Here is a 24,837-nt window from a genome sequence, read left to right as displayed (position 1 = left end):
TGGGCTCAGCTGTTCTTGGATTGAAGTCAGTTAAGTGTGCATTTCAAATTGATACCTCTCAACACAAATCTAGAAAAAGAACTATGTTAAAAAAAAAAAAAAAAGTCCTTTGATATAAGTCTCTCTTTGATATATTATCTCTCTAATACTGAGAAGTAAATGAAATCTGGTCAGCTCACGATAGTGTAGCTGTATGCAGTAAACAAACTGATTAAGAGTCTGTGATAAATACTACTTGAGAGTACTAACCTCCTCAGGGATACTGAAATTTAGTAAAACTTGGATATTTCAGAGTGAATTCTTGTGTTTTAACTTTAAAAGCATTCAGAGTCTCACACTCTTTCACTTATGCCAGAGCAAACATGTTTCCATCTCTGGGTTTTTTTAATATACTGGTGTGAAAACAGGAATTAAATATTTTTCTGAAAGTGTTTCAATCTCTAAAAATTGTGTGGCATTTTGGTATCACATCCAGCAAGGAGTCTGTCATTCTTAGAGACAGTTGGTGCCAGCTAATGCTACTGCATAAGTTTGTAATATTTTTCTCCTCACCATGAGCAGTGCAGTTTCCCAGGTGTCATGCTCATGGCTCACACCTCCCACTCTTACAGATGTCCTGGTGATCATTCATCACCTCTGTGATTTCCACTAGGAAGCAAAAGGTCCTCAACGTGCTTCTCAGCTGCTGTTTCATCTCACCATGACTAAAGAAGCGAAGGTGTGCACATCATCTCCAAGGAATAACTTCTAATGAATGGCCTGTCAGCCATGTCACTCGTTAAGGAACAAAGGAGAAAAGGTTTGCATGGCTGACGTCTTTTCCATAAATTCCAGATACAGGAAGTGTGTAAAAGTGTACTACTTAAAAAAAAATATGTACAGTGAGCTTCCTTTATTTTTTACTGCTATTGCAGCTGTATCAAAGATTTTTTTTCTGTCAAAGGCCTTTCCAGCTGTTTTGATCTAAAATGCCCAACATAAAGAGTGCCAAGAATATCAGCCTTGCATATTTTTTTGCCTACCAGTGCGATTTACAAATAATTTGTGAAGGGCATGTGATCTTAGGCTCCAGCAGGATGAATAGTTCAAAGGACCATCACAAATCATTGCTTAAACAAAAGCCATGGAATTCCCTTAGTCTTGCATTGACTTCTGTGTTTGAATCATTCCAGTAGGAGAATTTTTCAGTAATAATATTTATGGAAAAGGACTTCTAAAAATAGTTTTAAAGGCTATTAATTCTGACCCCAAAAGCCTCTTTCCAGGCTTTCCACAAGAACAAAGAATGTGGGCAATACACAAACCAGTTGTATGTAGAATACTCAACGTCTTTCAAGTTTTACCTGCCAATAGTGAAGGAATATAAAAAGCCAATCAAAGCAAATTTTTACAAAATATGCAATAAAATTTTAATTATTTATTAATTATTGGATGCCTAGCAGAGTTACTGATGTTGGAAGTCATCCCCTGATTTAAATGCAGTATCCCCTCAGTAAAAATGAAATCATCTTAAAGTTTGTAAAAAAAAAATTAAATATATGACGTCTGTGTTGGAAAAGAAGTAGCTTTGTATGCAAAAGGAGAAGCCGAAAAAAATCAGGCTAAGTCAAGCTGAAGTCTGAATACAATAATATCTCAAAAAGAAATAGTTTTACTTGGTTTCTTAAACTAACTTTTATGACAGACATCCAGAATCTCAAGGTCTCATAAAGCATACATTAAACACCATAAAGGATCTCAAAACCTTAGTGAAACGGTGATGTATGGATCATTGGTAGGGGGATGGAGGGAGGATAGCATGGATTAGATGTGGATTAGAACTTGTTTTTAGAAAAAACTCATAAATAAAACACTTAGGCCCAGATTCAAGTCTCAGATATGTGGTGTATATCACCAGATGCTTGTAAAAAATGTTACTGCGCTTTCAGGCCTAGCCCTAAGTACTCTATTAATTTAACTTGACATTTGTTTTAGTATTTAATGGGTTGGTGTGTGAAAATGCTTGTGCAATTGCCTTCTTGTGTTTGATCTTGCAGTTTCCAGGAGTTTGTAGACAAGGAAATACAACAATGTATAATTGAATGTAATGCATACAGTCACAGAAAATGCAGCTTCTTTATGAATATTCAAGCCCTATTTTTGGAAAGTTTCATCATTCACTGCTGAACACATTTTGATTAAAACATAGCATTTCAGCATTCTGCCTGGATGTAGATGGTCTTTATATTAGAGGCCACTGTAGTACTACACTAGAACCTGGTGTTCAGATAAACAACACATGAACATTTACTCTTCAGAGAGCTCTTCTGTCCATCCGGGGGTTAAATTCTGTCATTAAACGCATTATACATTATTAAAGTGCAAATGTGAATTCTTCTTTAATTACAGAATCACCATCAAATCCATATGTGCATATGTGATTAAGTCTGGAAAGAGTGAATAGTAGTAGTAGTAGATTGGATATGGTACTATTCCACCTATTTACATCTAACATACCTCTGCATATCTTTCTTTCTTTCTTTCTTTCTTTCTTTCTTTCTTTCTTTCTTTCTTTCTTTCTTTCTTTCTTTCTTTCTTTCTTTCTTTCTTTCTATATCTATGTTTCCTATTCTGGCAAATAAGAAGCTTCTTTGCATAATGTTTGCCTTTGGCAACAAAATAATTTCTAGAAAATGCAGAAAATTAGGTAAGACTTTTAAAGATTTGGCTTTACGGTAGATCATTAACTTCACAATAACTTTTTTTCTGATGTTCCAAACACTCTATTTTTGTTTAAGAATTTAATCTGGTTGAATAGCAAGGGGAAACAGTCCTTTGTTAAAAAGGGAAAAAATTGCTTGAGGGGCCAAATTTCGTATTTGATGAGTTGTCACATTACTACACCTGATCTTTATCTCCTTGCCTGCTGCAAGTAAAAGCAGTCTGGGACTATTCTAGAGCGCTGCATTGTGCCTGCAGCAATGCCAAAGAACTATGTCTCTCAGCTAAACAGTTTCACCTCTCACCAAAACATCAAGGTCTGTGGTAGATGGCACAGGGCCACCTCAGTAGCATGAAAGAACAAGAATGGGACAAAATATCTACCCTGTAATGTGAAGGGGTTTGGGTTTTGGTTTGTTGTTTTTCTGGGTGTTGTTTTTTGTTTGTTTGTTTTTTTGTTTTGTTTGTTTGTTTGTTTGTGTTTTTTTGTGGCTATGGTGTTGCTATGCTAAATGTGGCATTCCCTCCCTTGCCCAGGAGTCACTGATGCACTTCCCAGAAAAAGAGATGAAGTCTGTGTGCTTCAGTAAAGGAAGGCTGGCTGATGATCTTGCTGTGATCATCAATAGTCACCTTATCGTATTTACTTTTTTTTTCCCTCTAAAATCAATGTGCCTAAAATTTGACATTTAATTGTTTCAAGTCTCTGTCAATAAAGGAAATCAAGCACCTCTAGTCAGTTCTTCTGTCAGATTTTAGGAAAAAACAACCCATGCATGTGGCTTTCTGATGCCAGTACATAAAGCTGAACAAGGGAATCTTCAGAGGGCTCTTGTTCTGGACAGCAAGTTAATTAAATGTGTAGATTTAATCTAATTCACTGATTTTCCTTTAGACAACGTCCAGCTCTGGCTCTGGTTCCATCCCCAGTTGCCTTAAATAGCCTTGGGGTGGTACCAGGGTGGCCTTATTGATCACTCATTTTGTTGACTTCTGCAGAAAATATCATAATCAACACTGAGTAACTGTGAGTCCTAAATAGTCTGCAAAATGTGTCAGTTAAAGCATAATATGCCTGTTGTTTTGATTAAATCTTGAAATTTCTTTAGGGGTGGTGTAGCTGACAGGCTTAGGAGGTAAACAAGTCCTTCATTCCTGGAAGCCTTCTGCAGTGTGCTCCAAAATGTTGTAACTGGCAGATTTCAGTTGGTTAATGAGGCAGGTAAGTGATTTAAAGTATTAAGTGAATGTATTGACAGCATGGTATATTAAGGATTTCACAGTGGAAGACTTAATATGGAGTAGATGAGCTTCTGGGAATTACAGATTGCTTTCTCATAACTAGGAAACAGACATATTTTTTGTTGAGAGGACAATACCTATTGTGGTACAACCTGGAATACAGGGGAAAGGTACAAATTAATTCTTACATCTTTGTGGAGGTGATGGTTCATTTGAGTGCCCAAACTATAGGCAGTCGAATTTCTTTAGACACATTTGTATGCAGCTGTAAGGAGAGATACTTAAGCAACCTGGAATCTAAACTTGCTACAAGAAGGCAATGCAATGCCACTGCCAATATTCTTGATTTTTACAGTGTTGTACCATGGTAATGGAACCAGTTTGATACCATTAGCTCTTATAGAAATAAGAAGAATGAAGAGTCATAATATGTAAAGGCTGAAAATTCTTCCTGGGCACAAACTGAGAAGATCAAGGGAAGTTTGAGAAGCAGCAAAAACCAATTTGTTTCCTGGATGGCTTACTAAACTTGTGTACTAGTAAAATCTTGCCTTTCTTATTGCTTTTCTTCCTGTGTGGTCAAGACAAAAAGTAGCTCTGTCAGCTGCTACAGCAAGGAATGGCAGGAAGGAATTTAACATTCAGAAAATACAAATGTTTTCTAAGTTTTCTAAATATGGTGAGAGCTTTTGTGACTATAAACTTCTTCCCTTGGTAATTACAGGCCATTGTTTTCTGATATGAAAGACCCAAGTTACGCTTCAGTTTTCGAAACAAGACCAGTTTATCCCAGCAGAAGATATCACTTCTGTTTTACTGCTGTCACAGCAAAATTAGAGGAAATGCAATGGACATTCCATAATATGTAAAAGCCATACTTAGCCATTCAGATGGCTTGATATTTAGCCCAAGAGCCACTCTGTTCAGCTCACTAAACATTAATTCTTCTGAAGTCTGATTTTTAGCAGGACAGCTCCTCCTCTTGCAATTTAAAGTGCTGACTTTACGCGTTACAGGTTTGGAGCAGTGTCTTTGGTGGTGAGGATGGGGGGAGAGCAGGGGGGATTGGATAACTGCCCAATTTCATATGATAAAAGTGAAATTCTCTTCTGTCTGCAGGACAGTCCCCAGGGAACAACGTATGAAACCCAAACTTAAATAAAATCATATCCTGTTTGCAAACATCATATTCCCTTTGCTTCTCAGTAATCTGGACCCATAAACCCCAGCACAGCTTGAGAGCCCATTCCTCATCTAAACAAATGCCATAAGCCCCTTTATACTTTTACAACCATGTCAGAAAATAATATTGACTGCCAATAGTGATGTGATGGGAGTTGCCTCCTCTGAGCCATAAAAGAAGCAGTCTGTTATCAATTTCTCTAAATGCATCAAGGGAATTATGGGTCGGTTCAGTTCCAAGTTATAAATGACAATTCAAAAGCCGCAGAAGTGTTTGAAGCTGGGAGCCGATGATGACATTATCATAAAAGCCTGCTCTTCTTTGCTTTTGTGGGGTTTTGTGCCTATCAGCTAGACAAAAAAATATGGCTGAGAAATGACTTCAAGATTTCTTCACACAGCAGCAGGTCAAACAGGCAAGAAAACAATCACTATTTTTAGTGACAGACTGAGACAAGGAGATGAAGCTTACTCCCATTAAAAGTAGATTTCTGCTTCTCTTATTGTCATTTTCACAGCACAACAGGAGAGGAATTGCAATAGATGGATACATTGGTCAAATGATCAGTTATAGCTCTAGTGGCTGTTTACAGATGAAAAATTGTGGAATGCTTTGACAATCCACAGAACCCAAATGTAATTTGTGATTATTCTCCCTATTTGGCCACTTCACCTGCAATCTACCCGCCTCTCCTGGAAAACTTTTCACATTCCAAACTTCTGACCAGCTGCAAGAAACCATCTCTTTTTATTAAAACTGCTGGCCGTAGAGCTGCTAGTCTCTCTCCAACACAAAGAATTTCATCCCCTCGGTATTAGAATTCTTTAACAACAGTTGGTTCTGGAACAAGGTTAAGCTTGGAAAAAAAAAAACCCATAAAAAGAATTATTGCAGGAGGGAGCTTCCATACTTCAGTGGATTTTATGCTCCTGACCCTGGATAGTCCTCTGATAAAATATTAACCATCATTGAAAGAAAACCTGTTATGGGCAACTTTAGGATGCTAGTTTAGACAATTTTTTTTCTCTCTTCATGAGATATGTTTAGCTGTACAGATGAAACAGATTTCTGCTCTTAGATAAGAGAGCTAACTACTACTTAAATAGTTCCTTATGAACCTAAAAAATATATTTGATTTCTTCTGAAAGTGTAACATACTAAGCCAACGACTCTGACATAATCAGTCCCTAGCACTACTTAAAAGAAAATTCATATGGATGAGAAGTGTTTACAAAATGAGTAAACAGTAGTTTTACATAAATTTTTTCATTGCTACAAAAGATTTAGTCATGGAAAAGGATCAGAAAATACTGGTTATGGACACAGACTGCCTCTTGTTTGCTTTTTAAAAGTCTTGGAACAAACTTTCTTTCACTGTAACTATAAGTAATGTTCAAAGAAGAGGATCCCTGATGTTGACTGCAATTTTAGAACAGAGATAAGAAAATCAGTAGTAGAGTAGAATTCAGGGATACAGAGGTTATTTGGACTTTCGTTTGTGAACAATAAGCGCGGAACAGTAAGCGCATCAAGTGATATGTCTTCAGTGTTTAGAAATCCCAGCTTCCATTCCTTGATCCAAGAGCAGTTTTCATTCTATTCAGTGATTCTTTCACATCAGATTTATAAGCTGTCTGTGGAACAGGGCCTCAGAACTGAGATTTGACAGTATTCATAATTTTATATGTAATAGGTAGATCATAGCCTTAGGTAGGTGGGGTTTTATCCTACTTATGGATAAAGCCTTACTTGTCTAGTGCTCTTTCCAACAGTGGCACCGCTTCAGTGCATGGTGTGGGGGTCCCCAACTAGAAATAATATTTGATCTCTTGTGTGGTAGCAACATCCACTAAGAAATGGGGTCTCTGATATTAAATCCAGCTTGAGTGTAGACAGAACTGAGCCTAGGTTTCCCATCCCCTGCATGAGTAGTGTAACCACTAATGTATTTAATAATAGAGCTGCATAATAACAGCAAGGTCCCCCCGTGTGGTTAGAAGACAATTGAATCAAAGGGCTCTGAAAACCCTCATTCAAAAGGCAATCATAAAGTCTCCTGCAAGAATGGAATTTTTTTTCTTAACACTGTCTTATATTCTGTAGAAAACAAGTAGTGATACAAGCAAAGAGGAAAAACTATACAACAGACATAAAAAAGACAAAATTCTTCCATCCCTCCCTAACATCTTTGTATGAACTACACTTCCTGCTTTATGTTGATTACTGCTTTATACTTTCCATTTAAGTTGAAAGCTACTAAGTAGCAATATTTCTTGTTCCTTTCCACCATCATTTCTGAAAGTAAGCGTAAGAATTGCTTTCCACATAGTTTGATGTAGCTCCCTTTCCCAGAGCTCATCTTAACCAATCGACGGCTAAACATTGCTGAAAGAAAGCTCCTAATCTGATTATTTACCTTGAAAAAGGTCATAACCTATTCCTTTAAAAGAGCCCCACAGCAAGCCTGACAGTAATAATATATAGAAAGGCAGACCAACTAGAAAATAAATAAATAAAAGATCTATTTCTACAACATGCTCTTTAATCCAATTTCCATGAATTTAAATAAGAAATAAATGAAATAGACTGGAAAAAAACAAGTGTAGATGAATTTAAATGCTTTAAAAAATGAAGTTGTACTGAGCAATTCTGACTTGTGTTAGCTTTAGAATGGAACATATTGTTATTAGTAGAAGGATTTCAAAGAACATCTCTGGTCATGATTTTTTAATACCACAATAATCTCTTTCATAGAAAAATCTTATCCTTTAATTCTCAAAGAATGCTATAGTCCATTTTACTGTCCAAGGCCTTCAAGTAGTTTTTTCCAAGAACTTTTACATAATCTCCTCTTTACTCAGAAGCCTGAACATCCTTTCTCAACTTTATTAATTTTTAGTTTCATTTTCTCAGCAGTGTGAAAAATTACCTTTTTACACACCATTGTGTGCATATATGTGTGTGTGTGTGCACAGTAGTTTACAGAGGTGCACATGCACACACATGTCTACATGGCAATGTGTAATGTTAGCTGAACCACATACAGAAATGATGCCCAAGTTTCCAAATTGGCAAGTTGCTAGCCACCAACTTCAAAATTTTAGGCAGGATCTTCAGCAAGCTAAGCCCAAGGTGAAGGAGCAAGAATGATTATGACTTCCTGATTCTTTTTTTCTTAACTCATAGTTCAGAAATCCACAAAAATTACAAAATACTGAAGGTGAAAATGCATTTTTTTTCTGTGCGCGCGCACGTGTGTGTGTGTGTGTGTGTGTTAAAACTTTACAAAAGGAGTATTTCTTCTGTCATATAAACATACTAGTATGTTGTGGAATTCATCCTTTGTGAAGAATAAAAGTGAATGAAACTGCATAAGGTTGCACTGAAAGTTGACCTCCAGAGATTACACCTTTATGTCTGTTCAAACTTTTCAGAGAAGATACCTGGAGAATTCACTGAGAAACAGTAAAAGTGAAGTAAAATACGCATCAGCCATCCAGCCCACTGATATCTAGAATATTGTCATTTTACTTTGACATTGCTGACATCAATAAATAATGGATTCAGTTGGATCAAAAATGTGAAATACTTTTGTGTAAAAAGCTCATTTGTGTGAAAACTCATTTCTCCTTGGCATTGTCTTCACTACAATTTAATAGGAGCATGATACTGGTATCAGTAGAAATTCTACATGGTTTTCAAGCTTTACTCTTTTTCCTGGTGTTGCAATATATTTCTTTCTGCAGATTTTTGTCTACTGTGTCCTAATACAAGCTTGTCCTTCAGGATGAATCCATTTCAAAACAGGGCATGAAAATGCTCACAGAATTTATTACTTTAATACCCAAGTTATTGGCTAGCAGTTAGTGAGCCCTTTCCATGCTAAATGTTAACTTTGGCAACTTTTTTGTCTTTCAGAGAAGTGTGGAGCCACATTTACTTTTCAACAGTACAGGAAACAGTTTCTCAAAAGCTCATCGTGCTGTAACAATTGTATCCATGTTACTTTCCTCAAGAAAAGAGCTCATGTAAAAAACCCAAAGTGGGGTAACTAGAAATGGGCACATTTACACAAAATTTGTTCCTAACTGTTCCATATGCCTCTTGTAATGCACTATCTTCTGTGTCTTTGAAAACACGGTGCAATAATGGCTCTTGTTTCATCTCTACATTTTTTATTAGCTTCTTAAGACTTTGAACTGATAGTGCTAAGGAATTAACCAGAGAACACTTATGTTGTGTGCTGTCCCTTTTGTGAATAAACAAGCATCTACTTACCCCAAGTCCTCCACAAGGCAACAAGGAAAAGAGTTTTTGAGACACGTTTCCTATATATTAAAGAAAAAAAAAAGAAACAATAAGCATCATTTATCAAAAAAAGAGGCATTTAAATACTGGAACAGTATTTCCTTACTCTTTACAGTAATTTAGATTTTGGTATTATTATCACTATGAAAATGCCAGACAATAGTACAGAAAATAATCATAATATTTAGAAATCAAATCAGCCATGAGACATTTAAAGTACTGTTATGCAACAGTGACAAATCTTAAGACTGGTAAGTGGTAGTTTCAAAGGAATATAATGATCAAAATTCCACAGAAAATCACTCTGAACTAGGGTGACTAATCATCCTGATATCTGTAGCTGATAAGCTTGACTAAGCTACTCATCTCAGCTTCTTCTCCAGCTAGAGGAGGGAGGCAGGCACCTCCATCCAGCCAACATGACTGATGGGATGAATTATGCTTGAGAAGTACCTGTTTCTTTTCACTGACAACAGAGGGAACCACATTAAGTTTACATAAAACTGATAACTAGTTTCTTAGCTTTTTTGCTTCAAAAGAGTTTCTCCTTTGAAAATTGCAGTCTTAGTCTATCTGTGTAAAAATGCTGTTTTCTTCATGTACATCAATGATTGTATTAATGTTTTGAAAACATAACTTGAAATACTATTTTTTCAGTATTATTCAGTAAATACATTATAATAAAGGGAACAAAAACTTAGGCTTTAGAATTTAACTTCTAGCTAATCTACTGTATACATTAGCTAATAGCATAGGGTTTACGTTGATATTTATACTTGCATTTTATTAATTCATTTTTTTCTCTCTCTTTTTTGTGTGTTTGTTTGTTTGTTTGTTTGGGGGTGGGTTTTGTTGGTTTTTTTGTGGGTGTGGGGTTTTTTTCTTCTTTTTGGTGCTACTAAAATCACTGTTTATTTTGATAATGACAATATGAAAACTGGATAAGGATCTCAGGATTTGATGCAGTTTCTATCCCAGTGTGTAATCCGATCCTAAGGCAGCTGTGGAAGAGAACATAAGCTTTTCCCCTGCCATATCACAGAACTGGCTTTGTAACTTTGCCATCTGGAGGAAACATTAGATAGTGAATCACTTGAGTTACCTAGAGGAGTCACCCATTTGTTATGGAAGGGGCGAATGCTGCAGTTAGTCATGTTTAGCAGGTGCCAATGAAATGCATAAAGACAATTATAAGCCATCATCTTTGAAGTACGAGAGACCAGACTGCAAGGTCTGGGATGAGGAAAGTGCTTTACACTTTGAGTAAAATCCAAGATGCATTTTTATCCAACTAGAGGCCTTTGATCAGTTTGCACAGTGTGCAAGAGAAGCCAAACAAAACCTCCTGTGGAACTACCAGGGGAAATGCAGGTGCAGTAGCTATGCAGAGTATTCTCATACTGTGAGTCCTAATGGCCCCAGACATGCAAGGAAATGTTGGCTGCAGGAGATTGTCAGAGTAGAAGTGCAAGCTGGAGTTTCCAGATTTCTTGCTAAGCAGATCCAGGGACCAATTTTTCACTTTTTACTATGGGGAAGATGAAAAAGTCTCTAGCAGATAACTAGAAAAATTTGTGCTGCTAAAGTGCCAGGAGGCATTAATGGAAACATAAGATGTAATTTGAGATAAAAGAAGGCATTTTTAGATTGTTGAATGACTAGACTTTTTTCCTAAATTCCATGGCAGAGGTGGGACACAAGAGACAACACATGAACTCCCATTTATCTCCCTGCAGCCAGGCACCTTTTGCATGGTAAACACTATTTAAAGCAATAAACACAAAATAAAAACAGAGAAGCAAATGGTGAGGAAGGACATTAAAATCAATCAGAAGATAGTATTAAAACTGGGGAAAACAAGCACATAAGCCTTTTCAGTGTATCAAGAAGCTTGCTGTAATGCTTGCTTCTTATTGCATAATGGCTTAAAAAATAATAGTTGCCAAACTCTGAAGAATAAGAAAAACATTGAGATTTCATGGAAAGAACAGTGGGGAAATGTTGGACTAAGAGAAAATGAGGCCATTCCTTAGCTAGCCTCACAAAAAAGAAAAGCTCACAACAGTCTGCCATAAATGAAAATCAATAGCAAAAAGCTACTCTGAAAATAAATTGGAGTGAGAATTTCTCATGGTGTTTAAGTTGATGTCCCAGAGGATATTAGGATACTTCAAGTTAGGTAGAAGACAAAGTCTAAATAATCAAATATTTTCGACTTTGCACTAAGGCAGAGTTTGTAGTCACCAGCACTTTACATTCAGTACAGCTTTTACTGATAGAACTAGAAATGTCCCAAGATTTGTATTCTAGAATATCAATGCACAAAGGCAGCAGAAGCTGGTTTGTTAAATTAGGTGCTGAGACACCCATCACTGACTGAGGTCAGGCCCCTGCAGAAGTCAAGGAAGCTTCTTAGGAGATTGATGATTGGGGACTGAGAGTCTGATAAACTGCGAAGAAATGATGAGTAGAAAATCACTTTCAAAAGAAGAAGAAAACCAAACCCTAATTAAAAGTGTGTTCATATTTTAACCTCATTATTCTCAGTGTCATCCCTCAAGAGCATCGGTTAAGTGTTTATTTCTTCAGCAACTTGAAATTAGAATTGGCTGGATGCTTTCTGATGTGTCTTTTAGTTGCTGACTAATTACTGACTTACTGTCATGGATGTGCTGATAGTGTATTTCTAATTTTACAAACTTTTAATAACAGGAAACTTGACTTAGACAGTTTCTTAATGATGGTTGGAATGAGAAAAAGAAAACAAACTTGTAAGAAATGTTTTCTGTTCTGCCCTTGAATTTGTATGAAGAGGTCTGTAAGGTTGTATTCTGGTATTTGAAACCATAATGTGATGTGACACATAGCCTGCATATTAGTTTCCTTTGTGTCAAGACAATGGTAATGCAATATAACATGTTGCTTAACACACACTAAAATGCATCAGTCCAAAGCTTAACTACACAATAGTGTAGGAGTTGAAGTGATCCTTTAAAATAGCTGCATTTGTAGACCCTGATACAGGGAAGATAAAGCCAAGAGTTCAAGGAAGTTAATACTTGTAACCCATTAGGAATAGATGAATATGTGCATAAGTCTCATTGATTTCAATAGTTTCCAGTAATGTTGTTTAGCAGTCTTCCAGAACAGGTGGTTTTTCTTGAACAGGGAAACTGAAATAAGGATTTAGTGACAAGTAGTACATTATTAACCCTAGTCATACTTAAATTTCATTCCTTCGGGTGTTTCTTTTCTGTTTGAAAGGTACAAAAACTGCTTGTGAGTGGAACAAACAAACAAACAAAAAACCATGAACAAACAAACAAATAAAAGCTTCAGACAAAGCAGATGCACTCTTCCAAGGGAGAATAGGAAACATAAAGGTTTTCTGGAGCATAAGTGGTGAACAAATGGTGTTTCTGTCTTTTTGGATGGGTAGAGGAGTAAAGAAAGGAAGGTTAGGTCCTACTTTTCATTTGGATGCAAAGCCATCATTTGATGGAACTATTTCTGTAGAAAAATAATACACTTTCATTGAAATATTTTCTGAGACAATGTTGTGATTGGTGACATTTTTTATAAGAAACACTTTCTTTAGATATTTTTCCCTTGGTACATATATATTGAATTTCTGTAATATACAAAGATGTTAATTTTAATGTCAGGATTGGTTAGATTCAACTTCACTGAAGTGGGGACAAAATGTAAGAGACAATTAGGTTCCTTTATCCAAGAGTCTGGAAGCCAAAATGATTTGAGCTTCGAGCCAGAAAACAGGCACGTGCAAAGGCATGTGGGAAGGGTGTTTTATTGACTTTTGTCTTGGTAAGTGGCCATGTGAGATACAACAAGAAAATATCCTAGAAACAGAGGGAGAAAAGGGCAGTGAGCCAAGGACACATTCAGAATATATTCTAAGAGTGTGATCTTGATATAAACTTAGAGAGAAAATGTTTTGGACTAATTGTCTAATAAAAAAGGCAAAGCATGTCCAGTAAGAAACAGTGGGCCAAGAAATGGTGTTCTGAGATTGCAGTAACAAAGCTTTCTGCATTCTGTGTACATCAGCAGAAACACAGTTAGGTCCATTCCCTCTTAACCTTGTATCTGCAACTGCACACTGCATCCCAGAGGCTGCTCAACCACTGAGATCCAAGATTGGAATAATATTTTGTATCAATGTATATTATATTAAGTAATGTAAAAAATAAAATTAATTACACCCAACAAAATTTAAATAAAATGCTTGACTATATCAAAAAGGAACAATTTAGCAATATTGATGTAATAAAAATGTTTCCCATTTAATTTTGCAGGAATTTAGAACTTTTTCTTGGAAACACCTTTTTTTCTTTTTAAGGAGGATTTCCTACTTAGAAATTCAAGCTGCTAAGAATCTATTATCCTGTAAATATTTTTCAGTTTTGATGTTGCCTTGCCTAAGAAAATGTATAAATGTATATAACATTATGATCTTAGGATTTCCTGAAACAACATTCTGCCTTACAGAAGAAACAGCATAAGTTTACAAAGCAAAGTAGTTGCTGTGTATTACTAGAAATGTGGCAGCAATTTTCTTGTGATGGCTAATGTTATTTTTGTTTGGGTTGGATTTGGTTACATTTAGGAAAAGCTCCACATCTTAGAAGAAGAGTTATAAAAATAACTGAGAATGAGAGTATTGCTTCCAGTGTGCTGGGACATAAAGGCCAAGATTTCACTCACAGATTATTTCCAAAATGGACTAGTTTTTTTGTGTGTTTCTGACAAATAGACTTGCTTCATGCTAAACTAATGGCAGACGTAATTTTAATCCTACTTTTGTGTTATAAAAGACTTACACAGAGCATTGGCTGTGCATGAAGATACTTTACATGGAAAACCTGTCAGTTTTCTGCTATTCTGTACAACCATAGGTGCATTTAATATGTTAATGTGTTTTCCCCCATATTATTCAGAAAGAGATCATATCCTGCATAATGAGAAGGTATTAAAATAAAGTTCACATATCAGCAATACTTAGGCATAGTATCTGCAGAGTGGCTGAAATAGTTGAAATAAAGCAAATGAGAACAGCAAACAAACAATTTGACAAGCAAGTGTATCTTAAATTCCTGATTTCAAATCAAAGAATACAAGGAGGTAGAAAACCAACTATGTTCAAAATTGCCACTGACCTCCAATGGAGAACAAGTTACAGTAAAAGGTTAACACTGATGATTTTTAAAGCAAATGAAGAGAAACTCGTATTGCTGCTTTCCAGCCAGTGTATTTTGCTAATCTATATTTGGCTTCCATTGTAACATTCTCCTTGCACATAGCAATGCATTTGGAAAAAGTGAATTTTTGTCACAGTGCTTGCCAAGTGTTTTAAACTGACACCAGCTATGACTAATGACAGTGCTGGAATGTGCTGTTCTCAGTAGAATAGAGGCCTGTACAGACCTAGGAGTTTCCTGGGGTCCAGCTTCTGTCTGTTCAGTGGGCTGGTGCCATACAGCAGTGAATGATGTTCAGAGTGAACCAGCTGTATTTCCTCCAGACTGGCTTTTCGACCTCGAATTCGCTGAAAGAAAACAGCAGAGGTCTACAATATTCCACTGACAATATTTAGGTAGGAAAAAAAAAAAAAGTAAAGGTCCAAAATAACATTTAGTATGATTAATAATGGGTTGAAATTGCATCATGCAGGAATGTGACACTGATTTGTTTATTAAAGTAATGCTATATGAAAAACAAATGCGTGTGTGCTTTATCACAAAATGTTTCACTTAAGCCTTAGGAGAGTTATCTTAATACAGGGTTTCACATAAAACAAAAAGGAAAGATTCTGCCTATTTTCTACATAATATATAATGAGATACAAACCAGAAGATGAACTATTTCTTAAATAAGAAATCTAGCTAGAAAAAATTGTGATTTAGAGAGCAAAAACTTATTCACACCTGTAAGCTGCAGATGTGTTTGGAATGAGGATTAATGTTTTTTGCATCATTACTAGCACTTGTGATTTATGCTGCTAGCAGGAACATGATCGCAGTGAGGAAAGACAGGAAAAGAAAGAAAATTAAACTTTATTTAGTAGCATATTTGTGTTTGTTTTTAAATTTTTAACCTGTGATCAGTATCAATATATACACATGTGATCATGTGTGATTAATATTTTTGCTGTTACACATGATGACTTGCTTGCTTTCTTTCATTTTTGTAAGTTTTTGAAGTTTGTCTCTTTAACTGAGTCTCCAACCTGTACTTGTCCCAAAACAAGATGTAAAAACCTGACACATCTTTCTACAAATCAGTTTAGGAAGGAAGAAAGATAGGGAAGGAAAGATAAAACTAACAGTTTCTTATTTGGCATATCTGTTCCTTGTGTGTATTTGGAGGTACAGCATATCATAACAAATATTTCTTTCTCTTCTTGTGCTAGTGCTGCACAGCCTTTGCAGATATAACATGAATCAGATTTTGTTCAGGATTGGGCATAATAAACAGCACTGTCAACAAAGTTCTGGATCCAAGATCATCTTTTGAGTTGGTATTGGATAAAGTGAAGAGAAAACATCTTGATTTGAAGGTCTTGGACCTTATTTGCAGACATGGTCCTTTTGAACACTGACAGCCAGCTCTCTCACAGCTTAAACTGGATCTGTCTGACTCTCAAGGTCTACAGATACACAGGTACAGAAGTTATCTAAATAGACTATTTTCAATTAAACTGATTTACTTCTTATAGAAATAAATTTAGTTCTAGTTTTCTTGGAGGTTAAATTCTTATTGTATCCAACACCTTGTCAGACACATTGGAAAGCACCAACTTCTGCACTAGGAGAGGAAAGGAATATTATGAATATTAAAAAGAATGTGCACTACAGAAAAGAGGAGATGCCTGGGGGATGGGGGATCAGGAGAACCATGCACAATTTCTATTGAGTTAAGCAGTGGGATTTTTTTCTGACTAATCAGAAAAAATATCCTAAGTGTTAGAGCTAGATGGCTGTGGAACAAGCTCCTCCTCAGGGAAATGGTGGAAGCCCTATTTCTTGCAGTGTTTAAAACTTGACTAGACACAGCAGTGGAAAGAACATTTTAGGGAATGATCCAAGAACTAAATGACTTAATAAACCCTTTTTCATCTCTAATTTCTTCAAGCCTCTCCCAGTCTCACAAGAGAATTTCTAGCAGTGCACTCACATCCTTTTAACACACAGTTGCACAATCAAAATCAGCACATTATGTTACTTCATGGAGTCAGTAAACTCTGTAATGGTTCTTTTGGGTCAGATAAAATATTTTTCTTCACAAGTGAGGTGACTGGTAACATTTATTCCTTCATCCATTCTCATTAAGATCCATGTTTCTAACAAGCTGCTTTAAAATGTATATACCCAATTCTCCGTGGCAAAACTGGGAAGGGAGTCTGGCTTTTAAGACAGATAAAATAAATGTATAAGAAAAGTAAAGAGGAATTTTATGAAGGTCATGCTGAAGAACCTTGAGCAAAATACTCACTCTCTGGTCACATATTTTCTGCAAGGGGTATACAAAAGCTCTCAGACATGTTTAAGACAGTTAATTGTCTGGGGTTTTTTTAAGTGTTGTTAAATGGAATGCCGTATCCCTTTATAAAAAAAATACAGCTAGCCAATATTTTTATAATGGGGTGCTCTGTGATATCTGGAAGTGGTCTACCAAAATACTTTGCCAACCCAGTATCACCATTCAAATTGTCTAGGGTAGAAACAGGTTTGGTGCAGAAATCAAGTAGCATTGAGGAGGACACCCCACTCCAGGCAGCTCCCCACAGTGAGGTCCTTGGAGTGCAGCCATCAGCTGAGCTGGCAGAGCCCAGAGCTGCTCTTTCTCTGTGGCTTCTCCAGCTCTAACGTCAGCAAGGTGTAATACATCTTGCACTGTAGATGCCAGGAGGAAAGGGAAGGGCAAACAGTGCACTTGTCTGTGCTGTTTCTGCATTCCCATCTCCTCATTTTGTGTTCCTTTTATCCCATCCTTGCAGTATCACTGCATATCAATCTCAACTATCTATGACTCTGCACAGAGGAAAAAAAAGCATTAAAATTACCTGTAATAATTTCCAAGATTTGTTCTCACATAGTGATGTCATAATTTAGCAGATCTACACAAGCATATGTGCTAAGTCTGTTGCCAGAGTCTCTCATATAATTTCAGTTATGCAAAGTGATCACTTTTGGCTCTCACTTAGCATGAGTTATCAGACAAGAGAGAATATGCATTTGTATAACTTTACACCTACACTTTAGCCACCTCTTTTTTTTATTTGGAAGTGTTTTTCTTAATTTTCATTGACCATGGCAGTATCAAAAACATAAAATGTAGTAGAAAATTTGCATAAGGCCAGAAAAAAAAGGAGAAAAAGCAGAGGAGAACAAATGAACAGTGTTTGTTTAATTCTGGAGAACAATACATACACCCATCTGCTACATCCTTGGTAGAAAGTAAGTCATCCTTTTCTGATGTGTATGACAATTTGGGTGTTGGGTTTGTCCTCTGACATACGCAGTTCCCTTATCAACAGAAACATTTATAAATCTCAGGAGAGCGGAGTACTTGCACCTGAGTGCTTCGAAAAATCAGTCTAGAACTAGAAATCCATTGTCCCCACAACGGGAAAATGTTTTCATCTTTCACAGAATTTAATGTCAAAGTCTGTCTTCTGTTTAAAAGAGGCCATTAAATTTTCACACAGACAACCTCTATTAACCTGAAGATTTTGGTTAGACTGTCAGCAAACTCATGCACAGACAGAGATTCAAAAGGACAAAGGTGACATTGCCTGTTTCTCTCTGCTAAACTTACATGAATTGTGATACAGATTAAGGCTTTTTCTCACTCGGGTCTCTCAGTGCGATGTGTCCATTGCCTGTACTTCAGCTTTTTTTATGAAATTCCCTTAGGATATCGAGTCTGGAAGCAACGTCTTCAGATTGTTTTCCTGCCTTCCTGAGATTTCTCATAGTTGTTAAATTTTCTCTTGTTTTCAAAACTACTCAGATAACTTGTCTTGGGACAGTCAGTTTAACTCACTTTGCTTGCTCTCTCTCCATCCTGTGGGAATTTTAAGTACACCTATGACACACATGTACCCACACAGAGATGCATTTATTATTCTCCCCACATGTTTTGGTCACCTAGTGCCTAACACTCTTAAGATTTAGAGTGATTTAGAGAGATTTAGAATGCTAAACACTCTAAATTTTTTTGCTCTTTAAAAAAGACTAACTTTTCTTGCGTTATTTGATCTTTAATGGTAAATTGAGGTTCAAAGAGTGGAATTTTTCAAATATTTCAGTTTATGTGATTTGGCATACTCAACTTTAAATTCTTTCCTTCTCTCCCCTTCAGTCCATGAGATGTGGACAGCAGGAGGTGTAAGATGCCTCCCTAATCCAGAAAACCACCAAAATTCAAAACAAATTCTAAGCTGAAAAGGAAAGGTTGCTAGACCACAGTCTCTTACAGGGGGTAAAGGTGGGGCACAAAGTAGAACCATGGCTACATTTTCTTTTCTCTTCTGAAAGTGTGCTGATCTCTGCAGTCTAATGTCAGTTACGTGTGCATAATTTACAGCCCCAAAGGAGTTATTTGAATACTTCCTCTCCCTATAACAAGTGGAAAGTATACACCCCTACCAAAACATAATTCAGTTCTTTTATTGTCCCAAAGGTAGGGCAGTGAGGCATTGATCTTTACCAAAGGGAAAATTGAAAAAAAAAAAAAAAAAAAAAAAAAAAAAAAAAAAAAAAAAAAAGAGAGAGAAAGGTTTTTATGCCCATCTTTGCGTGTTTTTAGCAGCCCCTGTCTGCATTTGGTCACTGTCTGTTCTACATCTGTCAGCCTTTAACAAACACCAAACAGGCATTTCAGCAAACATACATAAAACTTTGAAACCAGTGCAAAAATATTGTGTACTTATTATGGTTTTTCCAATATATATATACCAGAACTATAAAAAAGTCCACTATATGTGGATATGGATATGTGTGAATTACTCCACTCTCCTGCCCTGAACTCAGCCAGGCACTGGTCTCTCAAATCTGGCTCTCAGCGACTGGCAATGGTATAAATGTATTTTTTCCCTTGTCTTGAGGAATCCAATGGAGGAACTAATCTATCTGTTTGGAAGTAGGATATGATTTAGAAAATAATGTGTTTGGAAGTAGGATATGATTTAAAAAAATAATCTGAAAGCTAAAACTAATTTTTTGGTTTAGCAAAAGTCCTCCAAACTGTTGTTTGAATAATTCTAGAGCACAAATATCCATAGCTAGAAAGACAAAATACAGTCTGGAAAAGCAAGTCCTCCTGGCTGTGTCTGCAGCAGTCAACTAAGTAGTGCCAGGAAACATTCCCAGGCAGAGTAACACAATCATCTGTACTATTCAATTGCTAAAGTGGTCCTTCATACTGTTTTGGCTGAGCAGCAACTAGCACTCTCCCAAACAACTCCCAGACATGGTTTGGTCACTGGCATGGGCCAGGAAGCATTCCTGGTAGTATGAACATGGGCCTTTCCATGCCAGTTGGCTGCAAGGGTAGAGAACAGTCTCAGACACATTTTATTCTGTAGCAAATACACATTTTGTGTACCCCATTCAAACCTTGTTATGATTTCACCAAGTTGTATTTTAAAAATAAATGGGGTCAGCATGAGTAAGATATACAGGTATCTATATAAAGGCAATACATTAAGCTTAGATTAGTCTATCTGGATTAATCTATGAAAGTTTATATGACATTCATCATCCTATGTCCAGTTAAAGATATTGATCGTCTGTCACTCAGCCAGTCAGTCATCTCTCTATTGCCAAAGACCTGAGCTGTCTGAGAGGACTTAATCCACACTAAAGGATTTAGGAACCACATGAAGCTCCCTGCTATAGAGAACAAGGGCCACAGAGATACAAGCTGTTCATTTTCATAAGGGTTTGTTGTTAAATTATGAAAATAGGGAGGGCCCCCTAAACAAGCCTGTGCCCAAGGATACATACAGTGCAACATAAAAGAAGCTATGTCTGACTTGAACTAGTTTTGATCCTAAAGGTCTTTAACAGACAGAGAGTGGGACTGCAGCCCTCCTGTGGGACTACAGTTTTAGTTACGAGAGGAAAAAGTTCACCGGTAACTGGAGAGGATTTCCTAAGTGGCTGCTGCAGGTTGCTGTCACTAACTTACCCTTAATGACTTGGTGTATGTGTAATGCATGTGGCAAAACCTGACCAGTGGTCTCCCCACTCCTTCTGACAAGAACTGTGGGAAATTATGATGAGAAATTATATTAAGAAATGGAAGTGTCCATGAGGGGGCATTCAGAATTCAGCAGAAGTGACAGTGATCCTTTCACTGTGCACTCTTGGTGTGGAATATTCCAGAGAGCAGCTTGATGGTAGCGTTTTTTTTATCTTAGATAATCCAATAACCACTCCTTTAGTGACACAAGTTATCTATTCCGCTGAATGATAATTTTCTACAGAAACAGAGCAGCAATTAAGTGTATCACTGTAGCCTTTCTTATTTTGGAAAGTGAGCAGTTTTAAGCACTTGTTTGATGTCAGGCACATGCTAGATAATTTAGTGAAACAAAGGACAGATTGCATCACCAAATATAATTCTGTCTCTAGCTACATAAGAGGATCAAGTTAAATACCAGATCTGTGCACCAGCTTCACACTGGGACTCCTTAGTTTTATCATCAGGATTTACATTTTGACAGCTCATTTCACATTCCAGGCTCATTTCAAAGCATTTGGGGTCAAAATTAGCTGAATGCAATTCAACATGAAGTGGCTTTTTCCGTCTCTTGCATAATTCACTCAATTATGCAAGACCTAAGAGTCTGTGTTTCAGGTTTTGAAATTTTAGAATTGCAAGAGGAAACTTTAAATCTTCCAGGAAACCCTTACACTGCATGCATCTCAAACTAACGTATACCATGTTTTCATTTTACACCTTTTACAGAGCCACACGATTTACTGTTCAGCAACAGCTGCTTGTTAGTGCAGAAAGCAGTACATAGTAGCACAATGCATTATACTTATTTTCCCTTTGTCTTTTCTTTATAATACAGAGTCCTGAGTCAAAAAGGTAACTCAGCTTTATTTTAGTAAGGCACTCAGCTGCATGTTTAACTTAATCTTGAAATATGTGATTCCCCAGTGAAACCATTCATGTGATAGGTGACCTTAAGGGCCTTGCTGAAAGAAAGTCTTCTTGAACACTGAAAAGTTTATCTAAGCTAAAAAAAAAAAAAAGGAATTAGCCTGTTAGAGTGCTGCCATCTAGTTAGATGAGTGTATACAACAAATCTATTTACAGTGCTTGCAATATCTCACTGACCAGGACACTGAGCTACCTACAGAAAATCTTTGGGAACAGTCACTAACAGCTATTCAAAGGGATCTATTGAACCAGTTCCTTTCAGTTTGTTAAAACATAAGGATATAAAGAAAACTAATTAAACAGAACATGAGAGGCCTGGAAATTTTGGGATCCTGCAAAACAGCAAATTTTTGCTGAACTTTGTTTACTTGTGCTGAAGTGCAGTAAACAACTGCAATTGCCACAGACTTCTGCAGAAGTTGACAGTGCTGCACAACTCACAAGAAGCAGAGAATGGTAAGACAAAGCTACTTTTAACTAACCCAAATCATATATGAGCCTCACAGACCATATTTGATTCAAGCATGGGTTTATATGTAATTTTTTGAGGGAAATCATAGCAGAAAGAAATTACAAAATTGCTATTGCCTAGAAGATTGTTCTTGAATGTCTTGGGGCTTCACATGGGACCTGTTGTATACCAGTTAAGGAACATGCTATGAAAACAGATTTTAAAGTCTGAAAAAAGACAAGGTACAATATACTTATGGAGTGATGCAAAATATTTTTTTAAAAAAGTTTTATGCTACAGAAGTAAAATCCTTAGCTTCTTGAAATAATTAAGAACCATGCTATTGGAAAGACTGCACTTACTGTTTGACTACTGCTTGTCTACATTCCTTTATAAAGGTGAGGAATAATCATGTCTGAATTTTATGTTCTGATGCATGTGGATGCATGACACTGTGTAAATTCTTTGTTTTCTGATTGGGAAGTGTGCCTTCCTATGATACATTATTATAATATTATCAGTTAAGACCAAATAATTCCTAAAGCAAATTACTCTCTTATTACAGAAGTAAGACAGGTTTAGGAGTTATTAACTTTGCTATTTACTTTAACAAGTCAAATATCTGGTCTTAATTTTTAATTACCTCACACTTGTTTAGCAACCCAGTTTCTTGCAGCCTTGACCAGATGCTTTGGATTCTTCCAGCGTGTTCAGGGTGATTAGCATAGTTCCCACACATGCACTGGTGCTTCAGCATCAGACTGTCATACACAACACCTTCAGCACAAAGAAAGCACAATAAGAAACAAATGAAACAAATCCAAGTTATATTGTTCCCTGTCATGTAGACTTTAGCAAAACTGGATTTTATTTGACAATTACAGCAAGATGAAAGTCCCACTGAATCATTTAGGTTGGAAAAGACCTCTGATATCATTGAGGTCAATCTTTGACCTATCTCCACCTTGTCAACCGGACCAGACCACTGAGTGCCATGAACATTTGTTTCTTGAAGACCTCCTGGGATGGTGATTCCACCACCTCCCTGGGAAGCCCATTCCAGGGCCTGACAACCCTTCCTGGGAAGAAATTCTTCCTGATGTCCAACCTGAACCTGAACCTCCCCTGACACAGCCTAAGGCCATGTCCTCATGTCCTGCTGCTGTTTGTCTGGGAGAAAAGACCAATCCCCACCTGGATAAAGCCTCCTTTCAGTCAGAAAAATAATATTGTAGAGAGCAATAAGATCTCTCCCAAGCCTCCTTTTCTCCAGGCTGAACACCCCCAGCTCAGTCAGATCCTCCTTACAGGAGTCAATCTCTAGGCCCTTCACCAGCTCTGTTGCCCTTCTCTGCGCCTAAATTTCTTTTTTCCTTTGTGAGACTCTGAATTTTGATTCATGAGGTGAATCTTGTGATACCAATAAAGCAAAGATTAATTCTCAAGAAATTATATTAATAAATACAACTATAAAGAAGAAGGGGAATTTGGTGATGTATTTTTAAAGATTTTGTGGCTAGGAAAAAAAAAAGTCTTATTACTCAATCGCTTGTTTTCTCTTTCTCCAGTGAGTAAAGTTAGTTAAAGCTGTTAACTTATACACAACAAGAAAATGTTATGTATAGAAAGGTAAAGAATATAACGTAGAGAAACCTTTAAAAATAAATTATGAAATGGCAATGGCACTCTGAAGTTTTACTGCTTAACTAATACTATATTAATTCCAGCTCTCAAAGCATATCAAATGAATGTTTCAGAGAGTTGAAACAGTGGCAGCCAGAGTCCTTTTTCATTAAAAAGAAAAGTTCCACCCACTACTCAATTAGGATCAAATCCTGTTGTTTGACTGCAAGTGCAAGGTACCTTTTGAATTTTATATGGTCATTTATGCAAGGACAGAACAGCTTTATACAAAAAAGCTATCAATATCACTTTGCTCTGTAGCTGTGCATTGGGAGCAAAAGGGAAATTTTAGTGAGTAGGCTCAAGCTAAATTCAATTTTCAAGGCTTTCAAACCAAGTCTGAAACACTGAAAAATGATTTTCCGTATTTACTCGTTCTTTGCATTTCTCCTAGACATGTCTGGAACAAAAATTATTTTCCTTATCCCTATGTGGACCATTTTCATTTGGGAAACATTTGGCTTTTTTCTTTCCCTTACAGTTGAAAAGGACTCAAATTAACAATTTCTTCAAGCTCCAGCTCTTGGCATTCAAAACATCTTTCTTATGTGCCACCACTACGGGGGATGCCAACACAGTTCTGGGAAAATTGCATTAGCCTGCTACTGAAAAGTCAGCCAGTTAAGAAAATACAAAATTAAAGTCCAGATTCAACAAAATGCTCAATAACACCGTTATTTTACAAAGTTTTCTAATGGGTATTGAACATCAAGGAAGTCTTTGAAAGCTCTTCTGAGCCTGTATACATTGTGGGTGATTCATAGTTAAGGTTCTGAGATAATTCAGTTAGAAGCCAGCCAGAAGTTATGCTGCTCTAGAAATATTTATGCTGCCATATTTCTTAGCTCATGCACTTTAGAAGTGATCCTCTGGGATCTTGGTATTTAAGCCAAAATGATAATACATTTATGTTAAGTGTAAGGAGAACGCAAATGTAATACCTAACTGCAGTATGACTAAGTTTATGCTAAATGATTGTGTAACAAACATAATAGTTCATTAGCAATAAATTTTTGTATTTACTTTCTTGTTCTGTTTTCCTTTAAAGAACAAAAAGAACCAGTGAAAACCT

The 24,837-nt window shown here is 36.6% G+C and overlaps 1 protein-coding gene across 14 annotated transcripts in view; it reads right to left on the bottom strand.

Moving 5' to 3' along the window:
* Positions 1-24,837, bottom strand: part of HDAC9 (histone deacetylase 9) — a 459,263-nt gene that overhangs the window by 112,955 nt on the left and 321,471 nt on the right. For all 14 annotated transcript variants that reach the window (XM_083872072.1, XM_083872070.1, XM_083872068.1 and 11 more), the window contains 3 exons: positions 22,726-22,859; positions 14,879-14,999; positions 9,404-9,453 (listed from right to left, as the gene is read on the bottom strand). In XM_083872072.1, the coding sequence (XP_083728198.1) occupies positions 9,404-9,453; positions 14,879-14,999; positions 22,726-22,859 (305 nt within the window). The remainder of the gene's footprint in view (positions 1-9,403; positions 9,454-14,878; positions 15,000-22,725; positions 22,860-24,837) is intronic.

This window comes from Zosterops lateralis (genome assembly GCF_965231275.1).
Source record: "Zosterops lateralis genome assembly, chromosome: 1".
NCBI classification, from domain to species: domain Eukaryota; kingdom Metazoa; phylum Chordata; class Aves; order Passeriformes; family Zosteropidae; genus Zosterops; species Zosterops lateralis.
This window is presented reverse-complemented; position numbering and strand designations above follow the sequence as displayed.